Source organism: Girardinichthys multiradiatus, chromosome 22 (genome assembly GCF_021462225.1).
Source record: "Girardinichthys multiradiatus isolate DD_20200921_A chromosome 22, DD_fGirMul_XY1, whole genome shotgun sequence".
Taxonomy (NCBI): Eukaryota; Metazoa; Chordata; class Actinopteri; order Cyprinodontiformes; family Goodeidae; genus Girardinichthys; species Girardinichthys multiradiatus.
In genome coordinates this window covers 19,095,244-19,116,328 of record NC_061814.1, presented here as the reverse complement: position 1 = coordinate 19,116,328, position 21,085 = coordinate 19,095,244, and the positions used below count along the sequence as shown (strand labels likewise).

Genomic DNA, 21,085 nt, shown 5'->3' with positions numbered 1-21,085 from the left:
AGACCACAACCTTTGGCCATTTTTTACTGCAAAAAAAGGCTCAGTGAGATGGGATGGAGAGCATATGTTGACATGTGTTTTTAAGTCTTACCACAGATTCCTTATATCCCCAAAACATAATGCAGTCACCACCATTTTTCACTGTGGAGTTGGTGCCACACATGATGTTTTGCATGAAAGGCAAAAACATCATACATGGCTTGTGGAAAACAACATATATGACTTTAAAAGGCTATTTTTAGCAACAGCTTTTTATTTGACAAGGTCAAATCCGTGAAACGCTCATTACTGATATATCAGCTGTATTGATACTGAGAATAATTGCACAGTGGTAGAACATACATTAGGTATATAGTTGACTTCTTAAGATAATTATTTGCATTGAATTTTATCTAGGGATATCAGAGCAAAGGGGGCAGAATACAAAGGTATGACACTTAATGATTATGCTCTATTATGTGTTGATCTATCAAATAATATACAAATGAAATACATTGAAGTTTGTGCTCTTAACATGACAAAAAGCTCAAAGGATATGGATACCTTTGCAAGACACTGCGCCTCTAATCCTGAATCTGTCCACTTAAAGCATTTTGCATGGGACCAAAGCAACAAGCTAACATGACGCTGCTTCCGCGATAACCAGGGCCCCTTTGTGTGTGCCTGTTTTGGTTGGCTTTGTTTCTGGCATTGGCAGGCCTGACAGTCATCTGGTATGATTCACCCAAAAATGGCATTGTTGACTTGAAGCTTGTGGTAAATACATTTGCATAATGTTCAGATAGAAGAAGGGTTATTAAGGATTAGAGTAAACTGTTACAGACCCACATATTTTACCATTGAATATCAATGTAAAATATATCAAATTGATTATAGTTGTAGTGTCGTTATCTTACCAGACCACATATACTCAGGGTGCACAAACATCTATGAATCACCTGTTTTGCTAATGCCTATGTCTTATAAAATTAGATTTCAGGAACTAGTTTGCAGCTTCTTTATTTTTTTTGTTTTATTTTGTCATCTGTTCTAAATAATTATATATGCCTAGGAAATGTCTCCCATTTAAAATGTATAGAACTGGGAGTTCAGTCTAGTTGTTTTAAACAATAAATTGGTCAGATTGTTAAAAGGTTTAATCAGTCAATCAGACTTTATTTAGAGAGCACTACTCATACAGTTTAGTGTTAAAATCAGGTTAAAAGCAGAAGGATGGCCATAAAACCACCAGAGACATGCACTTTCAAAATGAGACAGCAAATAATAATAATAATGATATTAATAAGATGATCAAGAATTATATAAAAAAAATTACAACATTAATAGGAGTATCTATGGAAATTAAAAATTTAAGTTGTTTTTTTTTTATTCAAAAAAACAAGTCAAGCCCTACTTTAAATTTTATACCATCAACTATCGGCGACCGCAGAAGAAAGTTGGCTTGTCTGGCTGGATTTGACGTATTTCCGAGACGAAATGTCAGTGTTGATTGACATGTAGTTGGACCCATGTGTAATGCATCTGTACAGACTTTCTCTTTGAGAAAAAGTCAAGTTTTAGTGATCATGAATGAATGTGTCCCTGTTTGATGTAGACAGCGGCTGAGGTCATGACTTCTTTTAAATGTTCTGTTGATTTTGTTTTTTCTAATATAATGTGTTTGTTTGTCTGGTCCGGTTGTGTATTTCTCTGATCCTCAGAGCGGCTTCACGCCCCTGCACATTGCAGCTCACTATGGCAACATTAACGTGGCCACATTGCTGTTAAACCGAGGGGCTGCTGTGGACTTCATGGCCAGGGTGAGCTTATTCTGCCCTCTGCTGTCTGATGGGGGTATTACCAGCTTTCACTTGAGAAACAGAGGTGTTAACATTTTATTGTTGAAACACGCCCAGAGAGCACATCACCAGAAAGATACTCTTTTGATTTCTAAATCTTCACTTCATTCACGGTATTTTCTTTCTGTAATGTTATCTGCAAATAAAAACAACTGCATCAGAAAAAGCTATTAATGAACCAAAAGGCTATCTGTTTCCTTCCTTTGCTCTTTACTATTTACCTTGCAACAGCTACAGTGGCTCTGGAGGGACAAAAACAAACTCTTTCTGTGTCTTTCTTGGTTTCTTGCAGCTATATAGGTTCTATGTTGTACAGATAAAGTACATTACATCCTACACACTGAACCTGAAGCCTACCATTATTATTTATGTGCCCATAAATATTTTCCACATTAACACCATTGTGAACAGAGGGTATGTGCAGCCAAAATCCATTGCCTCGTTCAGTGTTGTCGGCACCATATTTAATGGGGGCCTAATTACTGTGTGTTGGCTGCTGTTTGAAGGGGTAGTTGTGTTTGTGCTGATTTTGACACTGATTACAGGTCTATAGTGTCTTGCCAGAGCAGAGGGGATAGAATTACACAATGAAGAGGCTCGAAAGAGGCTTGTTTTTGAATATGCACAATTAGTTTTCACTAAGAGGGTCTATGGCTGCTAATTGTTGAAACCACTGGTTTAATGGGGAGCTGTTAATGATTAAATGTTTTAATTACAGTTTTATTTAAAGACTTTAACATGTGCCTTTGGTGAACAGTAAATAAATGAATTTACTGCTGAGTATTTACATGAATGTTTTTCTTTTCAATTAGAATGACATCACTCCACTTCATGTGGCATCGAAAAGGGGCAACAGCAACATGGTGAAGTTATTACTAGACAGAGGGGCCAAAATAGATGCAAAGACCAAGGTGAGACTGATTATACTTTTTTTCTCTGAACATTGTAAGTCATAAACTAAGTACATTGTGCTGTATAATACAGTACAGAGTCCTATTTTTTTAGTTGTTGAGCTGGTCAGACCCATTCATGTGAAAATAGTGCAATTGTCTTGGATATTTTTTACTATTTTGATCCTATTTGAAGTTTATCTCAATCTTAGAGTAACATTGTTAGAAGCCATGGGTACTGTTTTTGACACCAAGTTTAGGAAGACATTTTGGGATAAATATTTATGGATTTATATGTTTTCAGGATGGTTTAACACCTCTTCACTGTGGAGCGAGGAGCGGCCATGAACAGGTGGTAGAAATCCTGTTGGACAGAGGAGCTCCTATCCTGTCCAAGACCAAGGTAGCTACTCGAATGATAAGTTCAGGAGATGATGCTTTGCTCTGTAAAGGAATAGGTCCCAAAGACATTACATTTCTTTTTGGCTGTTAAAATAAGGTCATAATAGGTCATATATTTATTAATAATACTGACAAGTTTGTTTCAATCAGTTCCTCTAATCACACAGAGCGATTTGAAATCTTTAGTCCAATCAGACAGCAGAACTGTTGCTGTTGTGTTGTCGCGTTGTCTCCATACCGCCTGTGCGACCTCTCCAGATCAGCCTGTCCCCGCCGCGTAGCCCTGCAGTTTGACCCCGCAGGACAACCAGTGTAACAACATAGACATTGTTGTAATGACCTCGTTATAACAATGCTTCTGTAACAGCAACTTCCTTCACAGTTTTATCTGTACAGCGCTCGGCCACCTCCTAACTGCCTGTGTCTGTCTGTCCACCTGTCTATGTGTCTGTCTGTGTGTGTCTATTTTTCTCTCTCTTTGTCTGGATCTCTCCGTCTCCTCCCCTCTCCTTCTGTTTTCTCTGCCTCTCTCCAACGTCGTGTAGAACGGTCTGTCGCCGCTGCACATGGCCACGCAGGGGGACCACCTGAACTGCGTCCAGCTCCTGCTGCAGCACGACGTGCCCGTGGACGATGTCACCAACGACTACCTGACGGCGCTGCATGTTGCTGCACACTGCGGGCACTACAAGGTGGCCAAGCTCATTGTGGACAAGAAGGCCAACCCGAATGCAAAGGCTCTGGTACGGATAATGGGGGGCATATGGAAGCTCCTACTTGGCTCTAATGGTGAAAAGGGAATGCAAAAGAGTGTAACGGCTTTTAGATGCCAGAAGACACTTTAGGTATTTTATTTTTAAAATGTATGTTTAAAAAAACAGATTGCATATGAATATGATTTATAACACAAAATACAGTCACAGTTATACATTTAGGAGCAAACCATATGCTTGAAATTTGTTTATTTATGTTTGTATAAAGATTTGATAGCAGAATAATTTTTATTAATTTGGGAACTAAAAAAAATATGTTTTTACTTCCTACGGGTGCAAACGTCCTGTTTGCCTGTTTCGTTTTAGTGAAAATCTCAAAATCTTTATGCTTATCCTTTCAGTCTGATGTAAACCTAGCTTCACTGTGGTCAGTGTCACTGGGGTTTCCACCATCCTCCACTTTCTGATAGAGTTCATTGAGTTCACAGGGTTCATGTTTTTTTCCTTAACATCTCAATGCATTTTCTTTCATCTGACGTGATAATCTAGGTCAGGTAATTGAAACATGGACACAATCGAATGTTTCAACTGAACAATGATCACAATTCACATCAATAGACTTATAAAAACTCCTGAAGGGCCTTCAAGAAAGCCCTTACCTCTACTTTAGTGGTATTTTGTTGATTACAACTAAAGGCTGGAGTGGAAGATGAACCATTCCAACTTGTCCTACAGATTCTGCAAAAGAAGGTCAGATATCCAGCAAGAATTACACCAGAAGCTTGTTAATGGCAACCATAAATATGTGATTAAGTTTCAACTTGTTAAGGGACATTTACCTAAATGTTAGAGGGCCTGTGTGTGTAATTTTGACCCTGTTTTGATTAGAGAAAATCCACAATAGACTCAAACTTGTTCACCAAATTTTTGTTAAGACAATTGAGCTGTATGTTGCTTATTGAAAAGAACAGTTCAAAACATTATTAAAAGCCCGATATGAATGGCATTTGTGTCAATTAGGGGGGAAATAATGTACTACTGTAAGACTGTAAATCTTTTCAGTGGTTTTGTTTTTTTCCTTAGCAGCAAAAAAAATTATTCATAATTTTATTGTAATGTGCTTCACCTGTAAGACAACATTTTGGTTGTGGTTACATTTCATAACAAGACCATATAATGTTACAAATCTGGTGTTGTCCACAAGTACTCTAGATTATTTTTAAATCAGCAATTTATGGATAAGCCAGAACTGAAAGAAACCATGATTGAAAAGGCTTAATCCAGGTGCTTCATATGCTTAACTTAGAATTTGAAAAAGCTAAAATTGACAGAAATGGGCATTTTGCAAAAAAAAGATCTGAAAGTAATTTTCCCTCACTCTCAACACCTTTTCATCACATCATCATTTGCTTTATTCTTCCATCAAATACAAAGTCTCTTGAGTTTTGTGAGTTTATCCCTGATCAGACGTCACCTTTGCTTTAAAGTAGTATTAATTTCCTCTGTATCTGTGTGCAGAACGGTTTTACTCCACTCCACATCGCTTGCAAGAAGAACAGAGTGAAAGTGATGGAGCTTTTGCTGAAGCACGGGGCGTCTATCCAGGCTGTTACAGAGGTACAACACCGAGTTGGAGCACAATTTCTAACAAAAGCCTTTTTCTCCCAGAGCTGCTCTTCAAGCTTAAATACAGTATCTAATACTTTAATGCAAATTGATATTTGAATCATTATTGTTCCAATGCAGTCTGGCCTAACGCCAGTTCATGTGGCAGCCTTCATGGGGCATGAGAACATTGTTCATGCTCTGACACGCCATGGAGCATCACCCAACACCACCAACATTGTGAGTGAATGACATTTAATAAAAACTAATGTTTTTCTTCAAGTTTTACCTGAAACACTTTATTTCTTGTCCTCCAGCGAGGGGAGACAGCTCTCCACATGGCGGCAAGGGCAGGCCAGGCAGATGTAGTTCGATATCTGCTGAAGAACGGAGCCAAGGTGGAGACCAAGTCCAAGGTCAGAACAATGAGCTTCATTGTTTTTTACTCCTCAGCAGGGGAAAACAGTGAAGATTAAAAATAAAGGTCGCCTCCTCCTTTGAGCAGGATGACCAGACAGCATTGCACATCTCGAGTCGGTTGGGGAAGGTTGACATCGTCCAGCAGCTCCTGCATTGTGGTGCCTCGGCCAACTCTGCCACCACTTCAGGTTACACCCCGCTTCACCTGGCCACCCGCGAAGGACACCAAGATGTTGCCTCCATGCTGCTGGAGAACGGTGCCTCACTTTCTTCCTCCACAAAGGTAAGGCCATTAAACGCAGAAACTCAGAAAACAGAACGGAGGCCCTCTCGTTTCAGTACCATACATCCCCTGTAGTAGGCAGATGTTTCTGTTCCCAGCAGTCTCCAGGCTGATTGTCCTGTTTAATTTCTGTTTGCTGTGTTTTAAATCCTGTTTTGCTTCTGATTATAATTTTGGGGGGGGGGTTTATACTGTCAGGATTGTGATCATAATTTAAAACCATTTCTGCATTCAACCATAGTTTTTGGTTTTAGTTCAGGTTGCACATCTGAGTAACTGTGTAGATCTAGGTCAAAAAGACGGGATGCGGAGAAAAACTAATGAAGCTGGTTTGTCGAAGTGTGCAATGTGTAGCTGGGGGCCGTTTTTAAAGGTCACCTGTATCATCGGAGCAGATTAATGGAGGGTAAACCCCATGGTGGGCTCTTTCTCTCTAACACTTACTCACTCAGTATCTTTGGGGAGTTCCACAGATACTAAGCAAGAAATATATGCTGCTAGATGTAAAAAAGAGGAATTGGTGTTTAGTAACTATGAACTGACTTGTAATGTGCATGAAAGAAAACTGGTCAAAGAGCAGCATCTCATCCTGCAGCCTGTCTTCTCCTTCACTGTGGAGGTCATGTGAATGCAGACTGTAGGCAATCAGCAAATGGAGGTCATGTGTTTCAGAGCAAGTGGGAATCCGTGGGAGTCCCACATTCCTCTGGAATGTCTTTAAATACACACACCCGGAGTGAGCCAGGAGCAGGTCAAATGAACAGTCATTTGTAGCATGTTTGGCTTACTTTCTGAGGCGTTTGTCATCTACTGTGTTTCTTTTGTACAGTGAATGCTTTCGAACAGCAAATATAACCATGTATATCATTATGTAAGTTCGCAAGAATAAAAATTTATTTTCAAATATGTAATAACTGTTGAGGATTCTTTAATAATTTGAATGTGATGTTGATCACATTGGGTAAAATTAAGCTTTTACACAGTCACTTTCTAATGATCCATTTTACTTTTATGACCATTTTTCACAGTTTGACATATTTCTAAAGTAAAACTGTGTAGCAGTTAATGTCTCCTCTAAATTATAGGTAGCATGTGTGGAAACTATATTACATTACTGTATTATAGGTAGGAACTGTAAATAGTTGATGGCTAGAAAGCCAATGTACATTGCAAATGCCACTTCTGTAACACTAGATGTTGTCCCTGATAAAATAAACTTGAATCAATTAATTACTGACTGCACAATATACCCCTTCTTTCACATCAACACGGGTTTAAGATTAAAGATTTAACAATTTACTTAATTCACAATGGAATTACAGGCCTTTCCTCTGCAGATGGCTGAACTGAAACCTTAAAACTTTATTCCAACTGTATTGTCATCTGTTTGCAGGCTTTTTGAGATCACTCTGCTTTTTGTGCTTCCCTTACAAGCCAAATATGGACTTGAATTACATTCAGTAAGATATCTAGTTCATTATCACATGAGTGTGCAGAGTTGGGTCCATAATCCTGACAGATAAAGTTCTATTTCACACAGTCTGACCTATGCTTCAGCCAAAATCATTTTAAGCCTTTCAATGGAACTGGAAAATGAAAAGTTAGCTGTGAAGTTTTTAAAAATTACATTTCGTCTCCATAAACCCTGGATTTCTTGTGAATCTCTTCTTCTGTTTTTAAGGGATAATGAATTTATTTATTTTTTGTTAAAAAGGGGGTTGCTAAACGGTTATAACCTGCTTATATCTTAGTTGCTGTAAATGACTCGTCTGGCGTCTTTAATTTCACAGGACAATGATTAGATTAAAAAAAATATTTAAAAAGCCCTATGAACTCTCTTTCTCTCTTTACGTCCTATTTATATGTTGTACTCCACTGGTTGGTTTTGCTCTGTGTCCAACAGAAAGGGTTCACTCCGCTGCACGTAGCAGCAAAGTATGGCAAGATGGAGGTTGCCAGTTTGCTCCTTCAGAAGAGAGCCCCGCCTGATGCTGCTGGAAAGGTGAGGAAAAAACTGGTGTGCATCTCACTCTAGGAAATGGATGTCTTCATAAAAATCTGATATGAGATCAGATAGCAGATAGGCTGGTGTAGTTAAAATTTTTGAAACTTCGATAAAACTTTAATAAAAGCTCAAAAATCTTCAGCAGATGGATCAATTTTTGCAGTGAAGATGGATTAAAACATAAAAAAATCTATAAATCATTCAGATGTAACAACTGGTTAAGATTCTCCAATGCTTTCTTCAAAGGTTGATGGGAATATTTTGTGGAGAAGTGACATTTTTTTTTGTCTGATCCCAATGCTACATAAACAGCAGATGCTTCTCCTGTTGCACAAAGCTTGCTAGCAGATTTACCTTTCTCCCCTGATACACTCGAACACACACATTGACATACTTTCCTGGGACAGACCCACTGGCACTGGGCCACAACCTGAAAACACTTATCCTAATGGCACTCAGGTATGATAATGAAGCTCCTACAATGCATGATGTCACGCCAGATTCCTAAATCTGGTCTTTAATGTACCCTTTTTAAGACGTGTGGGCTACCATGCAATGATTTCACCAGAGCCAATGTGTGTTTAAAAAGTTACTCCACATCCATTGCCTTCTAGGGTCAGGGAGAAACACGTTGTAGAAATGGAGTAAAGTCATTGTACAGATGTTTGTCTCTCATTGTGTTCCAACAAATTGTTCCTGGTACTGCATGTTTTGGCTGCAAAACATCCTAGATCCTGTTTTCGCTTTCTGATGCTGACGTTTGTCTACACATACATCCATGTTGGCTTTACATGATGTGTTGTAGCTAGTTTGTGTTTAACTCACATAAACATCCCGCGTTTTGTCAGTTTTGCACACTGCAGCGCGGGTGCTGAAGTCATTACTGTGGAGGTCTGCTGTGCTTCAGTGGCACATGTGTGGGTTTTGAAACCAGAGGGCCATATCTACTTTCTCTGTGCTGAGTTTAGGACTAACCTGGTTAAATATGATGCAAAGACATCCCACAAGAATTCACATTTCCACTGAAAGTTGGTGGCCTCTTGATGCTTTGCTTTAAAACACAAAGACTTCATAATCACTGTATGATTTAACCTCATTGTAAAGTCTTCTTTTAGAAACTGATTTGTAATCTCTGATTCCTGTCTTACATGATTTAAAAGGATATTTGATTTCAAACTGTAACAATATACATCTGCTGCCAAACACTATCACAATAAACTTACTTTAGCTTTTCACCTTCCTATAGGACATTAAAAATTTTATAAAAAAGAAAATCACCATTGCCAACTATAAGTGAGGCTCGCTAAGTAACTAACTAACTAGAACGTAACTGTAACTGTCAACAATAACTGTATTTTTTTACTAACTATTGAGATTCTGATTTGGCTTTATCCAGCGACAACTAAAAGTAATGCATAAATTCAGGTTTTGTACTACTGATGAACTAATGCATTTTACTAAATATATTCTGTATGTATTTATTTCGATTAAGACTTGCTGCACATAGTTTTTGACACATGAAATATTTAATGTGACTCTTTTCAAACTTTTTCTTTTTTAAATTTTAAGGTACAGTAGCAATTTTGTTACCCTTTATGTGTAAATGTAAAGCATTCAAACCTTCAAATATTTCATAGCTGTCTAATATAAAAAGAACTGTGTTAAATAGAAAATAAACTAAGTTGACCCTATTTAATATAGCTGTGTGCATCAAATTCCTGGCAAAGAGGAAGGGTCTGCAAATATGTGCCTTTAGCTGTTATCATGAATGTTTATCCCCCAGAACATAACTACCTTAAATCTTCAATCTCTACTGGACTGTTTGTTGTGTGCATCATGCCGATGCTGTTATGTGAAGTATTTCTGCTCATGCGGAGGGGCTTGCCTGACTCACAGCACCTTTACGGTAACCTACAGCTTGCAGGATCATTGCAGTGTGTGTAAGGGAGAAAGGAAAAGAGGTTTACCCTTGCAAAAAGCTGGAATTTTTCAGCAATATAACAATAACCTGGGACAGACCTTTTACAGCAGCTATAGTCTTTATGTAAAGTTACTTCAAACTCTGTGTAATTGTGTATCTGTATTCCAATCTATATTTGTTTTGTGGTAGAGAAGAGATGCAGGGTACCTCCTGTCAAGATTACAACCCAAGGTTTTACAGTAATAACTTCTGATTCTTTCACAGTTTGAAACAAAATTAAAATCCCTGTACTTCCAGGGAACGGGTAATACAAACAACTGTTTAACAAATTAAGCCAGGTAGGCTGCAAAAAAGCATTGTACACACACAAGCAGATGCATTGCTTCTGATAAACTTAAAATTTGTTAATGATACACGTTCCTGGGGGGGAGGGGATTGTTTTTACTTGTGCATTGGAAAATACGCTCTGTAAATTATTCCAATATAAACAGGTTAAAACCCTAAAATATCACCTTAATGAGAAGATTTCCTTTCTCTGTTTTAGATGTGGGACTTCCAGTGTCTCACTTTCAATGCTACAAAACAGAAACTGTAGAGTAGTTTAAATTTACATGACTAAAACATAATACTGATAAAACTGAACTGATGAGAAATGCTTAACACCCTCCCTCCTCTAAGCTTCACCCGAAAGGGTTAGGGCCAGTTGCAGCTTGTTAATAGGGTGCAATAGGGCACTGCTCCATCAAAATTGCAGGAAAAAAGTATAGACACAGTGAACATATGTAACAAAATAAAAAGTAATTATCACATCTGTTTACTCATAAAATTTGTCTGACCTTTAAATTTTCAGTATTCCCATTCCATTTTGGGTTTATTTGGGATCATTTTTTGCTTGACCTAAATATATTCGAACTGAAAACAAGTTTCAGTGGCGATGGGGGGCCAGCCAAATGAGTGTGTATGCATGTTCCTAAACATATGGCTTCCATGTGACTTCATACTAGTCTCTAATTGGTTGTTTAAAGATTCTCCTCTCAGGGAAAAAAGTGGATAAAGTAATTTGGACCACACTGGCCAGAACTAAAAAATCTAGCAGTAGTCAAGTGACAGAAGGCGGAAGTTGATTTTATTGTTGTGTTGTAATCTCCGACCTGTAGTACACCCCCACACATTTTTCATCACCAGCCGTCATTGGTCAGGGCAATCTGTTAGTAGGAACGGTAGTGATTTTTAAACAGGGATGATTGAAACATAATGCTGGATACTTAAATCAATCACAAATGTTTAGCACCCCCCCTCCCTCTCCAAGCTCAACTCAAAGGTTCTGGTCAATATCAAAAGTAATACCTTCCTACCAGAGATGTTTCTGGGGTAAATTTCCACCCTGGCGATCTGTTTACACAGGTAGATTTAGTGGAAAATAAACAGGAAGAAAGAAAGGCCTCCGAAAGCTAGTGGTTCCTGGGGAAGTTTCCTAAAGTGGAAACACACCTTTAAAAGATGTTATCTGTAGCATTAATTCTTGTACACATTTTATATGTGATTGGTGATTTTTGTTTATAATGTTCCTTTAGAAATCCCAAATACTTTACCACGGCATTATAAATCTAAAAAATACTCCAAGCTGATCATTTGGCCAGCAGTGACACACTCTCCTTTAATTTGTCTCTCTTTGTGACAGCATCATCTTGGTGCTTCTTGAAGAGGTCAGCACAAAGTTGATGCTCTAAACATCCTGCTTTACTCATCTTCATCACTTCAATCACAGTCTTCCTCCATATCTCTGCATTCTGTTGATTTGGTTCTCTCATTTAATATCAGCGTGTCTGTGATTGTGCATCCTAAGCGATTTCTAATCTTCTCTGTTGCATGCCCTGTTTGCCTGTGTGTGTGTGTGTGTGTGTGTGTGTGTGTGTGTGTGTGTGTGCGCGGGTGTTTTAGAGTGGGCTAACTCCGCTGCATGTAGCTGCTCACTACGATAATCAGAGAGTGGCGCTGTTGCTGCTGGATCAGGGATCCTCCCCACACGCTGCTGCCAAGGTATCCACACAGACACACACAAACACTCATGCTAACATTCCTTCACCTGGTTCAGGTTTCTTCCATTGACATCGTTTTGTATGTAGTTTTCTGTGTTTGTTTGTGGATGTGATCCCAACTAATTTCTTCCCATCTTATTATTAATTTCACAAGTCTGTGTGGCGGCTTTGGTGACTTCTGAAAAGCAATGGCTCATATTTCCCAATCTTGATGTTTTAAGCACAGTTTTCTCTGCATGGAAATCAAACCAGTAGTGGCTTTTGTAGTCTGTCACAACCATAAAAACAAATGATGAGCACAAATGCAGAATGACTCAAACTAAAAGCAGCAAAATACTTGTTTTTGTCAAACTGTCAAGAGACATTATTCTGCGAGAAACCTAACAATTTACAGGTTATTTTGTTTTTCTTTCTGAGTTGATTTATAAAAGGAGGCCAATTTAAAAAGAAGGGATCTATTTAGTTGTCTATTTTTAGAAGTGGAGGCAAGACACAGTAACACTCACAAGAGATGTTTTCTAAGTGTACCAAATGTGATAGATCCTTGTTGCAACACTCTAATCTTTTTACTTCCTCTTCTTTAAGCTGTAACCTCCCTGCTACTCCATGAATCCTAAAGCTGCATAGAAATTTGAATAAACCCTCCTTAGTTTCTGCCAGTGCAAGATACACCAATCAGGCATAAAATTATGAAATCCCCTCCAAAGCACTGTGTATTCTGGCAATTTTCTTTCAAAACCACTATTAGCTTCTTCAGTTATTTTAGTTTCAGTGGCTTGTTTGTTGGATCAGACCACAGGGTTCAGCATTTGCTTGGCCGGATGTGAATAAGTAACCCTTTCCTGCCCACAATCATGTTGTCAGTTCTCCACCATTCTTTGCTAGGACCACTTTTGATGAGTACTGGCCACTGCAGACCAGAGATGGAGATTCAAGTTTCAGACCTGGAATCGAACTGATTTAGACCTGTTTCATGACTGTTTCATTACAAGTACCCTTTCTGTTTAGCAAAATGAAAGCACTTCCTATCATTCAGAAGTTTGATATTCTCTTTGATATACCCACTGCCCTGTTCCTAGGTCATTCTATAGTAATTAGAGGTGGATCTTGCCTGAATGGTGTCTGAGAGAGCCCCTTTCTTTGCCATGACTTGGATAAAATGACTAGGAAAAATCTCTGCAGTACACTAGGAACACCTTAGAGGAGCTGCAGTTTTTTAAATGTTAAGATCCAGTTGTCTAGTCACCAGAGTTTGCAGTTTTTTCCTTGTTTGTGTGTAAAACCAGTGTCAAGTTCTTGTTTAATTAAATCTATTTTATTTAATCTATCTATTTAATCTCCTCGAAAGGGGTTTTATTCTACTAACTTTTGAAATGATGAAGAAGTTATCTACATCCAACAGTTTAAGATCAAATGTTTAAAAGTAAAATGTAGTTGTTTTGGCTCAAACATTTATTTTTGTGAGGTTTTATCTATCTGTTGAAGTGCTCCATCTTTAATACATTGTTTTGTGATGTATGAAAACAGTTCCTTGACTCTAAATGGGATAAATACATTACAGAGAAAAGTTTATCTCAGATGTTTTTGTTACCCTGAATATAAACCTAAATCTCTAATAAAGAATTGAAATAAAGTTTACCAGCCGTCAGATTCAAAGAAGAGTTCAGCGCATTTTTTGAACTTTGATTCCCCTTTCTTGTCCCAGAATGGCTACACGCCGCTCCACATTGCTGCCAAAAAGAACCAAATGGACATCGGGACCACACTGCTGGAGTACGGCGCCGACACCAACGCGGTGACGCGACAGGGCATCAGTCCAATTCACCTGGCAGCGCAGGAGGGCAGCGTGGACCTGGTGTCTCTACTGCTGGCCAAGAATGCTAACGTCAATGTGTGCAATAAGGTAACAAATCGCAGTTTTTACACTCCTTGTGGAAACACACTTTTAGGCCTGTTTTTGTGAAATAGAGGTTGTATCCTTTGGTTCTGTTCTTTGTTACCACCAGAACATATTTGTTCATGTATTACGTCATGTTGTGTGTGCACTGTCATCTTATACAGAGTGGACTCATGCCCCTGCACTTAGCAGCTCAGGAAGATAGGGTCAATGTTGCAGAAGTCCTTCTAAACCACGGGGCTGATGTTAACCCACAAACAAAGGTAAAGATCTCTCAGATCGCACACACAAACAGGCACAGTCTGCAAATACATAAAAAGGTAGTAAAAATATTTTATTTGGTTTTTGTAGTCTTTGTTGATTCATACTTTCTTATTTATTTACAGTGCACTGATTTTAGGGATTTAACATTTAGCATCAAGTAAAATGTCTTTATCGATCATCACGTTCTGGAGCAAACAAACACATTGTAATAATGAGTCAGCCCACTGAGACTGATCAGCTCCAGCAGAAGGTTATTTGGTGTGTGTTTGTGCTCACAGGACAAATGTTTATAGCAGAAAGATTATTTCTTCTCTAATCTATAAAACTAGTCATGGTCATATTTTCAACATAAGACATGAAGCAGTGCTCGAGTTATTTAGAGAGACAGCGATGGCCTTCTGAATTTGGTTTTTCTGAGCATGTTTCCACAATCTTTTAGAAATATAATTCACAAAAAAAAAGATGCAATTCTTTGAAAGTTGTTACATTACAGTTAACACCTCTATTGATCATCCATTACTACCTCCTTCTCTTCTTTTTATCTTTTTTCCTTTTCATGTCCTGCATGTGCAGATGGGTTACACTCCCCTACATGTGGCTTGTCACTACGGCAACCCAAAGATGGCAAACTTTCTTCTGCAGAACCATGCCAAAGTCAATGCCAAAACAAAGGTAAACAAACCTCCACAATGTCGTAGTCACTATCAGTCTGTTTAAAATAGGACAGCCTTTTAGCTTACTCACAAATCTTAATGTTCCCATTGTGTTTTAACTTAAAAAAGAAGAGATTTCTTAGTGTTTATATAATATTTAGGAAGAACCTTACATGGAAAATCTAGCAGTATACTTACAATATAAATTATAGTATTACTTCACTGACATGTATGTATTGATAGTGGTCTAAGTTATTACCTAATAAGCAAAACTAAATGAAAACTAAATAAGCAAATCATAATTTTCACTGAGCGTTAGACAGGAACTAAGCTGATTGAAACTCTAAAAATGATTGAGTCTCTTTAACTCTCAAATGTATTGGAGGTATTGTTCTGAGGGTCTAGTCCAAGGGTTGGCAACCTGTGGCCGCATGTGGCTATTTAGACCCTCCATTGTTGCTCTTAATAAATTTGGCCAAAAATGCTAAAAATTTGTGTTTAGGAGTAAGGCATGAATGAATGTGTTAATTCATAGCTTATTATGTGTGAGTCATCATAAAGTAATGATGCTCTTCACATTAGGTAACTATTAATTCATGATTAATCAATTCTAAAAAGAGTGTAGTTATTATAACGTGCTACTGAAATGTTTTATTGTGAAAGTAATAAAAATGCTAGTTTTCACAGTTTTTCCCAAGCATTTCTATACAATATATGCAAAATATTTTCACAAAGAATGACACTAATAATGTAACAAATATAATTTTTATTAAGTAGTTGTTTATGTCAAAAGGTTGCAAACTACATGTTTTTCTGTTTTGTTTTACCACATTTTCTATAAAAATGAAATGTCCCATTAAAGAAAATGTATTAAACCTAAAAGCGAAAATAAAATCTCTATTCTTTAATTTAAAAATCTAAACAAATTTCCTATATTAAGTATAATAAAAACAAGCTATTTTGTTTCAAACAGTGATGCTGCTTTTGTAGCTCTAAACAAATTCTGTTTAGCTGAACCGAAGGTAAAAATGGCTCTTAGGGTTGGAAAGGCTGCTGACCCCTGACTTAGTCAGAGGTTTTATGACCTAATGCCTTCTATCAGTACTGATCTGTAAAGAGAGGATAAATTAAAGGATGAATTATGAAGAAAAAACTACACTCAACTTCCAAACCTCCCCAAATCCACCATCATGGAGATGGACAGAGCTCCTCACATGGAGCAGAAGGGATGACCTGATGCTTCCACCTGTTAACAGTAACTCTGAATATGTCAGCAGCACAAGCTTTCTGACAAAGATTTCTGGAGGACTGGGAGGCTCTGCGGCTTGAGGTTGTGTTGGAAATGGCTCTACATGAAAAAGGGCGAGTATCAAAATGTATTGAGTAAAGGGGAAAAGTGCAGTCATATCTCACAGAGGATTACTCAAATAAACAACTTGGTGTAGCATTTGATGTAAAAAAATGATCACAACCACAGCTCTGGCCAGGTGTTAGGGACTCAACTGCGTCCGTTTCTTGCTTAGATGCAAACCTTGTTCTTTCTTTTTTTCTGATGTTTTATTTTTTAGCCCAGAAAACAGACCTTTTTGTGAAAATAAAGACTAATTGGGTCTATCCAGTCAGAAATTCATCTTTGGACAATTTAGGCACTGTGTTAATGTGCTAATGGACGTCTGAGATTTGCCAATCAGAGTTGTTCTGTGTAATAACATGAAATTTTATCCAAACTGTGTTTTTTTTTTTTTTACTGAAACACTGCATGCTAACAGTTGCTTGGCACATTTAAGGTAGTTTACGGCATGTGATCTTTTCATAGCATAAAAGCAGTTTCATCATTTTAGCGTATAGAACATTATGCATTGAATGTTACAATAAGTGATTAGGAATTATGTTAATTAAAATGTAATTAGGTGATTAACCTTGTGTTTCGTTTCATAAGAGAGTCCAGAGCAGCTCTGGATACAACAATAGAATCATACAATAACAGTTTGTGATGTCTGATTTAAGAAATAAATTATTGTTTTGAGAAAGATGCTTTATTTTGCCAGAACTAAGTTTATTTGATCAAATTTATCAAATCTTGCCTGGCATTGAAAGTGGGCAGTGGAGCACAGTCTCGTTGGAGATGAAAAGGTCAAAGTTCAAGGGTTTTTGCACTTCATTGTCCTGTATGAACACGGTCTGTAAGTTTGCTTCTCCAGGACTGATTGTGTTTCTCTTGCTGTCTAGAATGGCTACACTCCACTCCACCAAGCAGCTCAGCAGGGCCACACCCACATCATCAACCTGCTGCTCCAGCACGGGGCCTCGGCCAACGAGCTCACCGTGGTGCGCACACCATTACACAGAATACACAAGCTTAAAATATTGAGTGCTTTCTGTGTTTTCTGCACCTTTAATGTGATCCACTTTTTTCCTCATTGGTTAGAATGGGAATACTGCCCTTTCCGTCGCCCGCCGTCTGGGGTACATCTCTGTAGTGGACACTCTGAGGCCCATGACTGATGAAAACCTCTCAGCCATGGTGAGACACTGTCTTCTACTCCACAATTTCATATTATAATGTTAAAAAAAAACAATGTTAATGTTGAAAAAAAAACTACTTTGAGTATTAGTCTGTAAAAGCATCAGAGTACAATTAAATGAGCAGCTCTTCTTAACTAAATTGTGCAGCTGCCAACTTGTCCAAATTCAACCTGGCCATTCAGCCAGCAGCACAGTTATTGGAGTGACTGAACGAATATGGCAGCAAGTCACTCTGTCACACTGTGTCACACGTGGGATGTTTCCCTGATTAAGAAACAGAGAGAGGGCTTAGATTGAAGCTTAGGGTTTCTTCTCCTCAGCTGTGGTCACCAACAGTGATCTTGTTGACACAAGACTCTACGAGGAGTGTGAGAGTTAGAAAGCAGAGACAAAAAGAAGCAATAGGGTGAAGAGTTTGTTCACGATGCAGCACAATCGGTATAAATGAGATGTAACTTGAAGATTAAGATTCCAGCTGCTGTTTTATCTTTAGAAATCCAGATCTGCAGCTTCTAGGACTGTTGCAGCCATGTGGTTGAAAACTGCATTCGAACACACTCTGTTGTTGGACTTGTTGCTTGCTGTGATGTGGGTCATGGTTGCTTCTAATGTTTAAAACAGGTTTTGCTTGACTTTAAATGAAATGAAGAACCTGTCACTAATAAATATGTGTATAGATGTTTACGACCACCTTTAGCTGGGATTACAGAAGTCAGTAGTTGTGAAACATTTTTATTAGGCTTATGCAAAAAGGTATTGGTAACAGATTGTAATCTGAATTTAGACCTGGACTCTGAGGTGCAATTTATTTGTAAAAATGCTCCCTAAACCAGATTTTCACAGTTTGAACTGGATTAATCCTGGTATAGCCATTTGTGAATGTTCTGTGATAAAACATCTAGAAAAATGGCCAGTGAAATGTAATCTTCTTGAGCGCTAGAAAGTCAGTCATTCACAGAAGATGAAGATCCTGTTACCTTTGAAGATTTTCCTTACAGACTTCAGCCTGAAGGTCTTGGACCAAACTGAATAAATTTAAGATTCAAGGCCCTTAAAACGCTTTTTTCTATGGTATCAAATGTTAGTCGAATAGATTTGCAGCACATTTATTCGACTGAAATGTAGACTAAACCCAAAATGACTAGAGATAACCAAATTGTGACTAAAACTAAAATAAAATGTGCTGTTAAAATTAACACTGACATCATTTTCCACATACTGTTTATAAACCTATATGAAAAAAATAGATAAATAATTCTGAGATAACAACACTTTCCCCAGGTGGGGAAATGTAATCCACTTTTCCTTTTTACGTGTTTCAGTTCACACCTCAAGTTAACAGTACTTTAGACAACATAAATTAAACAAGAAAAATAATGTTTCATTTTTTATATTTAAAATTGAGTATATAATTTAAACAATTTAAATAGATTAATAAACAAATAGGGTTTATTTATTTTAAGGGTTTGTTTGTTGAAATATAAACATATATCTCCACTGTAATATTTCAGTGCTATTGTGCAATGCTAAGGGTTAGTAAAATCCATGTATATACTGTAGGTAGGTTCATTTATCTGTGAATGCATGTATGGACACAAAGACAGATAGACAGACAGATTTATCTTTTTCCAACAACTTTTAACTATGGGTTATGTCACTTTGTGTGTTTTTTTTATTCAGAGTGCTTCAGAAAAACACAAAATTAATATCCCGGAGACCATAAATGAGTTCCTCGACATGTCAGACGATGAAGGTATGTGATCATTCCAAAAACATCTCAGATTTTCTTTTTTTTTTATGTGATTACCACCTATATTATGTGGTAGGGTTCTTTGACCATTGCATGTTTGACTGTATGTGTATCCAAATCACACAGCTTGGGCTAATGTGCCAGAAATACTCAGAGAAGAGTCTATTTCTGATGTTGACGAAGGTATTGGTGGCTGGTTTTAATCTGTTTTCTGCTGTTTGCTATCTTTAACTGTAGAGTTAGCAGACCTGTCTTGCCTTTAGCTCACTGACCTGCCTTTGCTTTACTACTAGTCAGATTTGCTGTAATGATCCAAAACTCATACTTGAAGCAGAGTGATGTGATTTGTTTGTAGTTGCTCTATTAACCACATGCGCTGCTGTTGTGCAAGAGCAAAATCCTGTATCCTGTTTGTTTTTTTTAGTTTTTGTATCTTTTAAGCTATCTGCATATCATTTAAGAAAATACATTTGCAAAGGTACTGTATATCCTGTGAAGTTTACCTTTTAATCTGGAAGTCTTGTAAATCAAAAAGACATTTTGTCGAAGTCACTTTCTGCTAAATACAGTGTCTTGCAAAATATTGATACCTTTTGAATATTTTCACATCTTGTCACAATACAACTACAACCTTCATTGCATTTATTGGAATTTTATGTGATTGATCAACACAAAGCAGCATATAATTGTTAAGTGAAAAGAAAATTATAAATGGTTTTTAATATCTTTTACCAATAAAAATCTTTTAACTGTTTGCATTTATATTCAGTCCTCTTCAGTCAGTTCCTCTAGAAGCAAGTCTTTTGGGATTTTTCTCTACCAGCTTTTCTCATAGGGACAGAAATCTTTGCCAAATAGCTCGAGCTCACCAAAAAGCATCACCACAGTATGATGCTGCCACCACAATTATGCATTGTGTTCTGAGTAATATGCAACATTTATTTCTTTCACATGTACTGTTTTGCATTTGGATCAAAAGTTCAGTTTTGGTCTCATCAACCATAGCATTTCTTCAACATATCTGCTGTGATGATTTTCTTTTATAAGTGGATTTCTTTTTGCTATTCTTCCATTAAGGCCATAGCTGTCGACAGATTCTATGACCTTAGCAGTGGATTTTCCTGTGGCATGTCTACTTTGTTTCTTGGTCATGTTAACTAATGTTCTCCAACAAACCTTTGTGACTTGGATTTATACTGTGAATAAATCAACACAGTCAGGCTGTATTTGACTAAACGGGAGACTTCTAAAGGCGGTTGTTAGCACAGGACTTTATTTAATGGGCTGAATACAAATGGACATCAGACTTTTTAGATTTTTATGTTTTAAATTACAAAATCTTTATCTTCCACTATCCCAATAAAATACACAGGGGTTTGTGGTTTTAATAACAATTGACGGGGTTTGAATGCTTTAGACAGGGAGTGCATGCAAGAAATAAAAACAAGGTGGGCAGAAGTGTTCTTAACATTCACGTGATGCAGCAATGTTGTACATAAACCATGACCATGGCATACTTGGCTACTGAATACCTCCTCTAGTCCTTCAGAGCCAGGTTTATGGTACAAGTCACATTGTTTCAAGCTGCTACCTTCAGTCCACTACAGTTTGTTTTGGAACCACAGAGCAAACATGCTTGTAAAATTAATGAGCTTGTTCACAGCCTGTTGCTTAGGGGACGGTTGAGGGGGTGGTGGTTCTATGTTAGGTGATATGGCTAGACTCAACAAACATATCAAGTGATGGTGAATGAGTTTATTATTGAGATGGATTCTCACTGGCATTGTGTGTTCTCGCCAGCATGGACAATTTTTAAATGAGGTGCTGTATATAAACCGTTTGTACTGTGTGCATAATTCATCTGCAGTGAGCATGCTGA

General features: G+C 37.7%; 1 protein-coding gene across 1 annotated transcript in view; it reads left to right on the top strand.

Annotated features, from left to right (window-relative positions):
• The window catches only part of LOC124859636 (ankyrin-3-like), a 115,617-nt gene that overhangs the window by 40,092 nt on the left and 54,440 nt on the right, over positions 1–21,085 (top strand). The window contains exons 7-23 of the mRNA XM_047352527.1: positions 1,701–1,799; positions 2,651–2,749; positions 3,033–3,131; positions 3,676–3,873; positions 5,362–5,460; positions 5,590–5,688; positions 5,766–5,864; positions 5,954–6,151; positions 8,055–8,153; positions 12,019–12,117; positions 13,822–14,019; positions 14,178–14,276; positions 14,851–14,949; positions 17,160–17,258; positions 17,359–17,454; positions 19,137–19,209; positions 19,333–19,389. Coding sequence (XP_047208483.1) covers positions 1,701–1,799; positions 2,651–2,749; positions 3,033–3,131; positions 3,676–3,873; positions 5,362–5,460; positions 5,590–5,688; positions 5,766–5,864; positions 5,954–6,151; positions 8,055–8,153; positions 12,019–12,117; positions 13,822–14,019; positions 14,178–14,276; positions 14,851–14,949; positions 17,160–17,258; positions 17,359–17,454; positions 19,137–19,209; positions 19,333–19,389 — 1,909 coding nt within the window. The remainder of the gene's footprint in view (positions 1–1,700; positions 1,800–2,650; positions 2,750–3,032; positions 3,132–3,675; positions 3,874–5,361; positions 5,461–5,589; positions 5,689–5,765; positions 5,865–5,953; positions 6,152–8,054; positions 8,154–12,018; positions 12,118–13,821; positions 14,020–14,177; positions 14,277–14,850; positions 14,950–17,159; positions 17,259–17,358; positions 17,455–19,136; positions 19,210–19,332; positions 19,390–21,085) is intronic.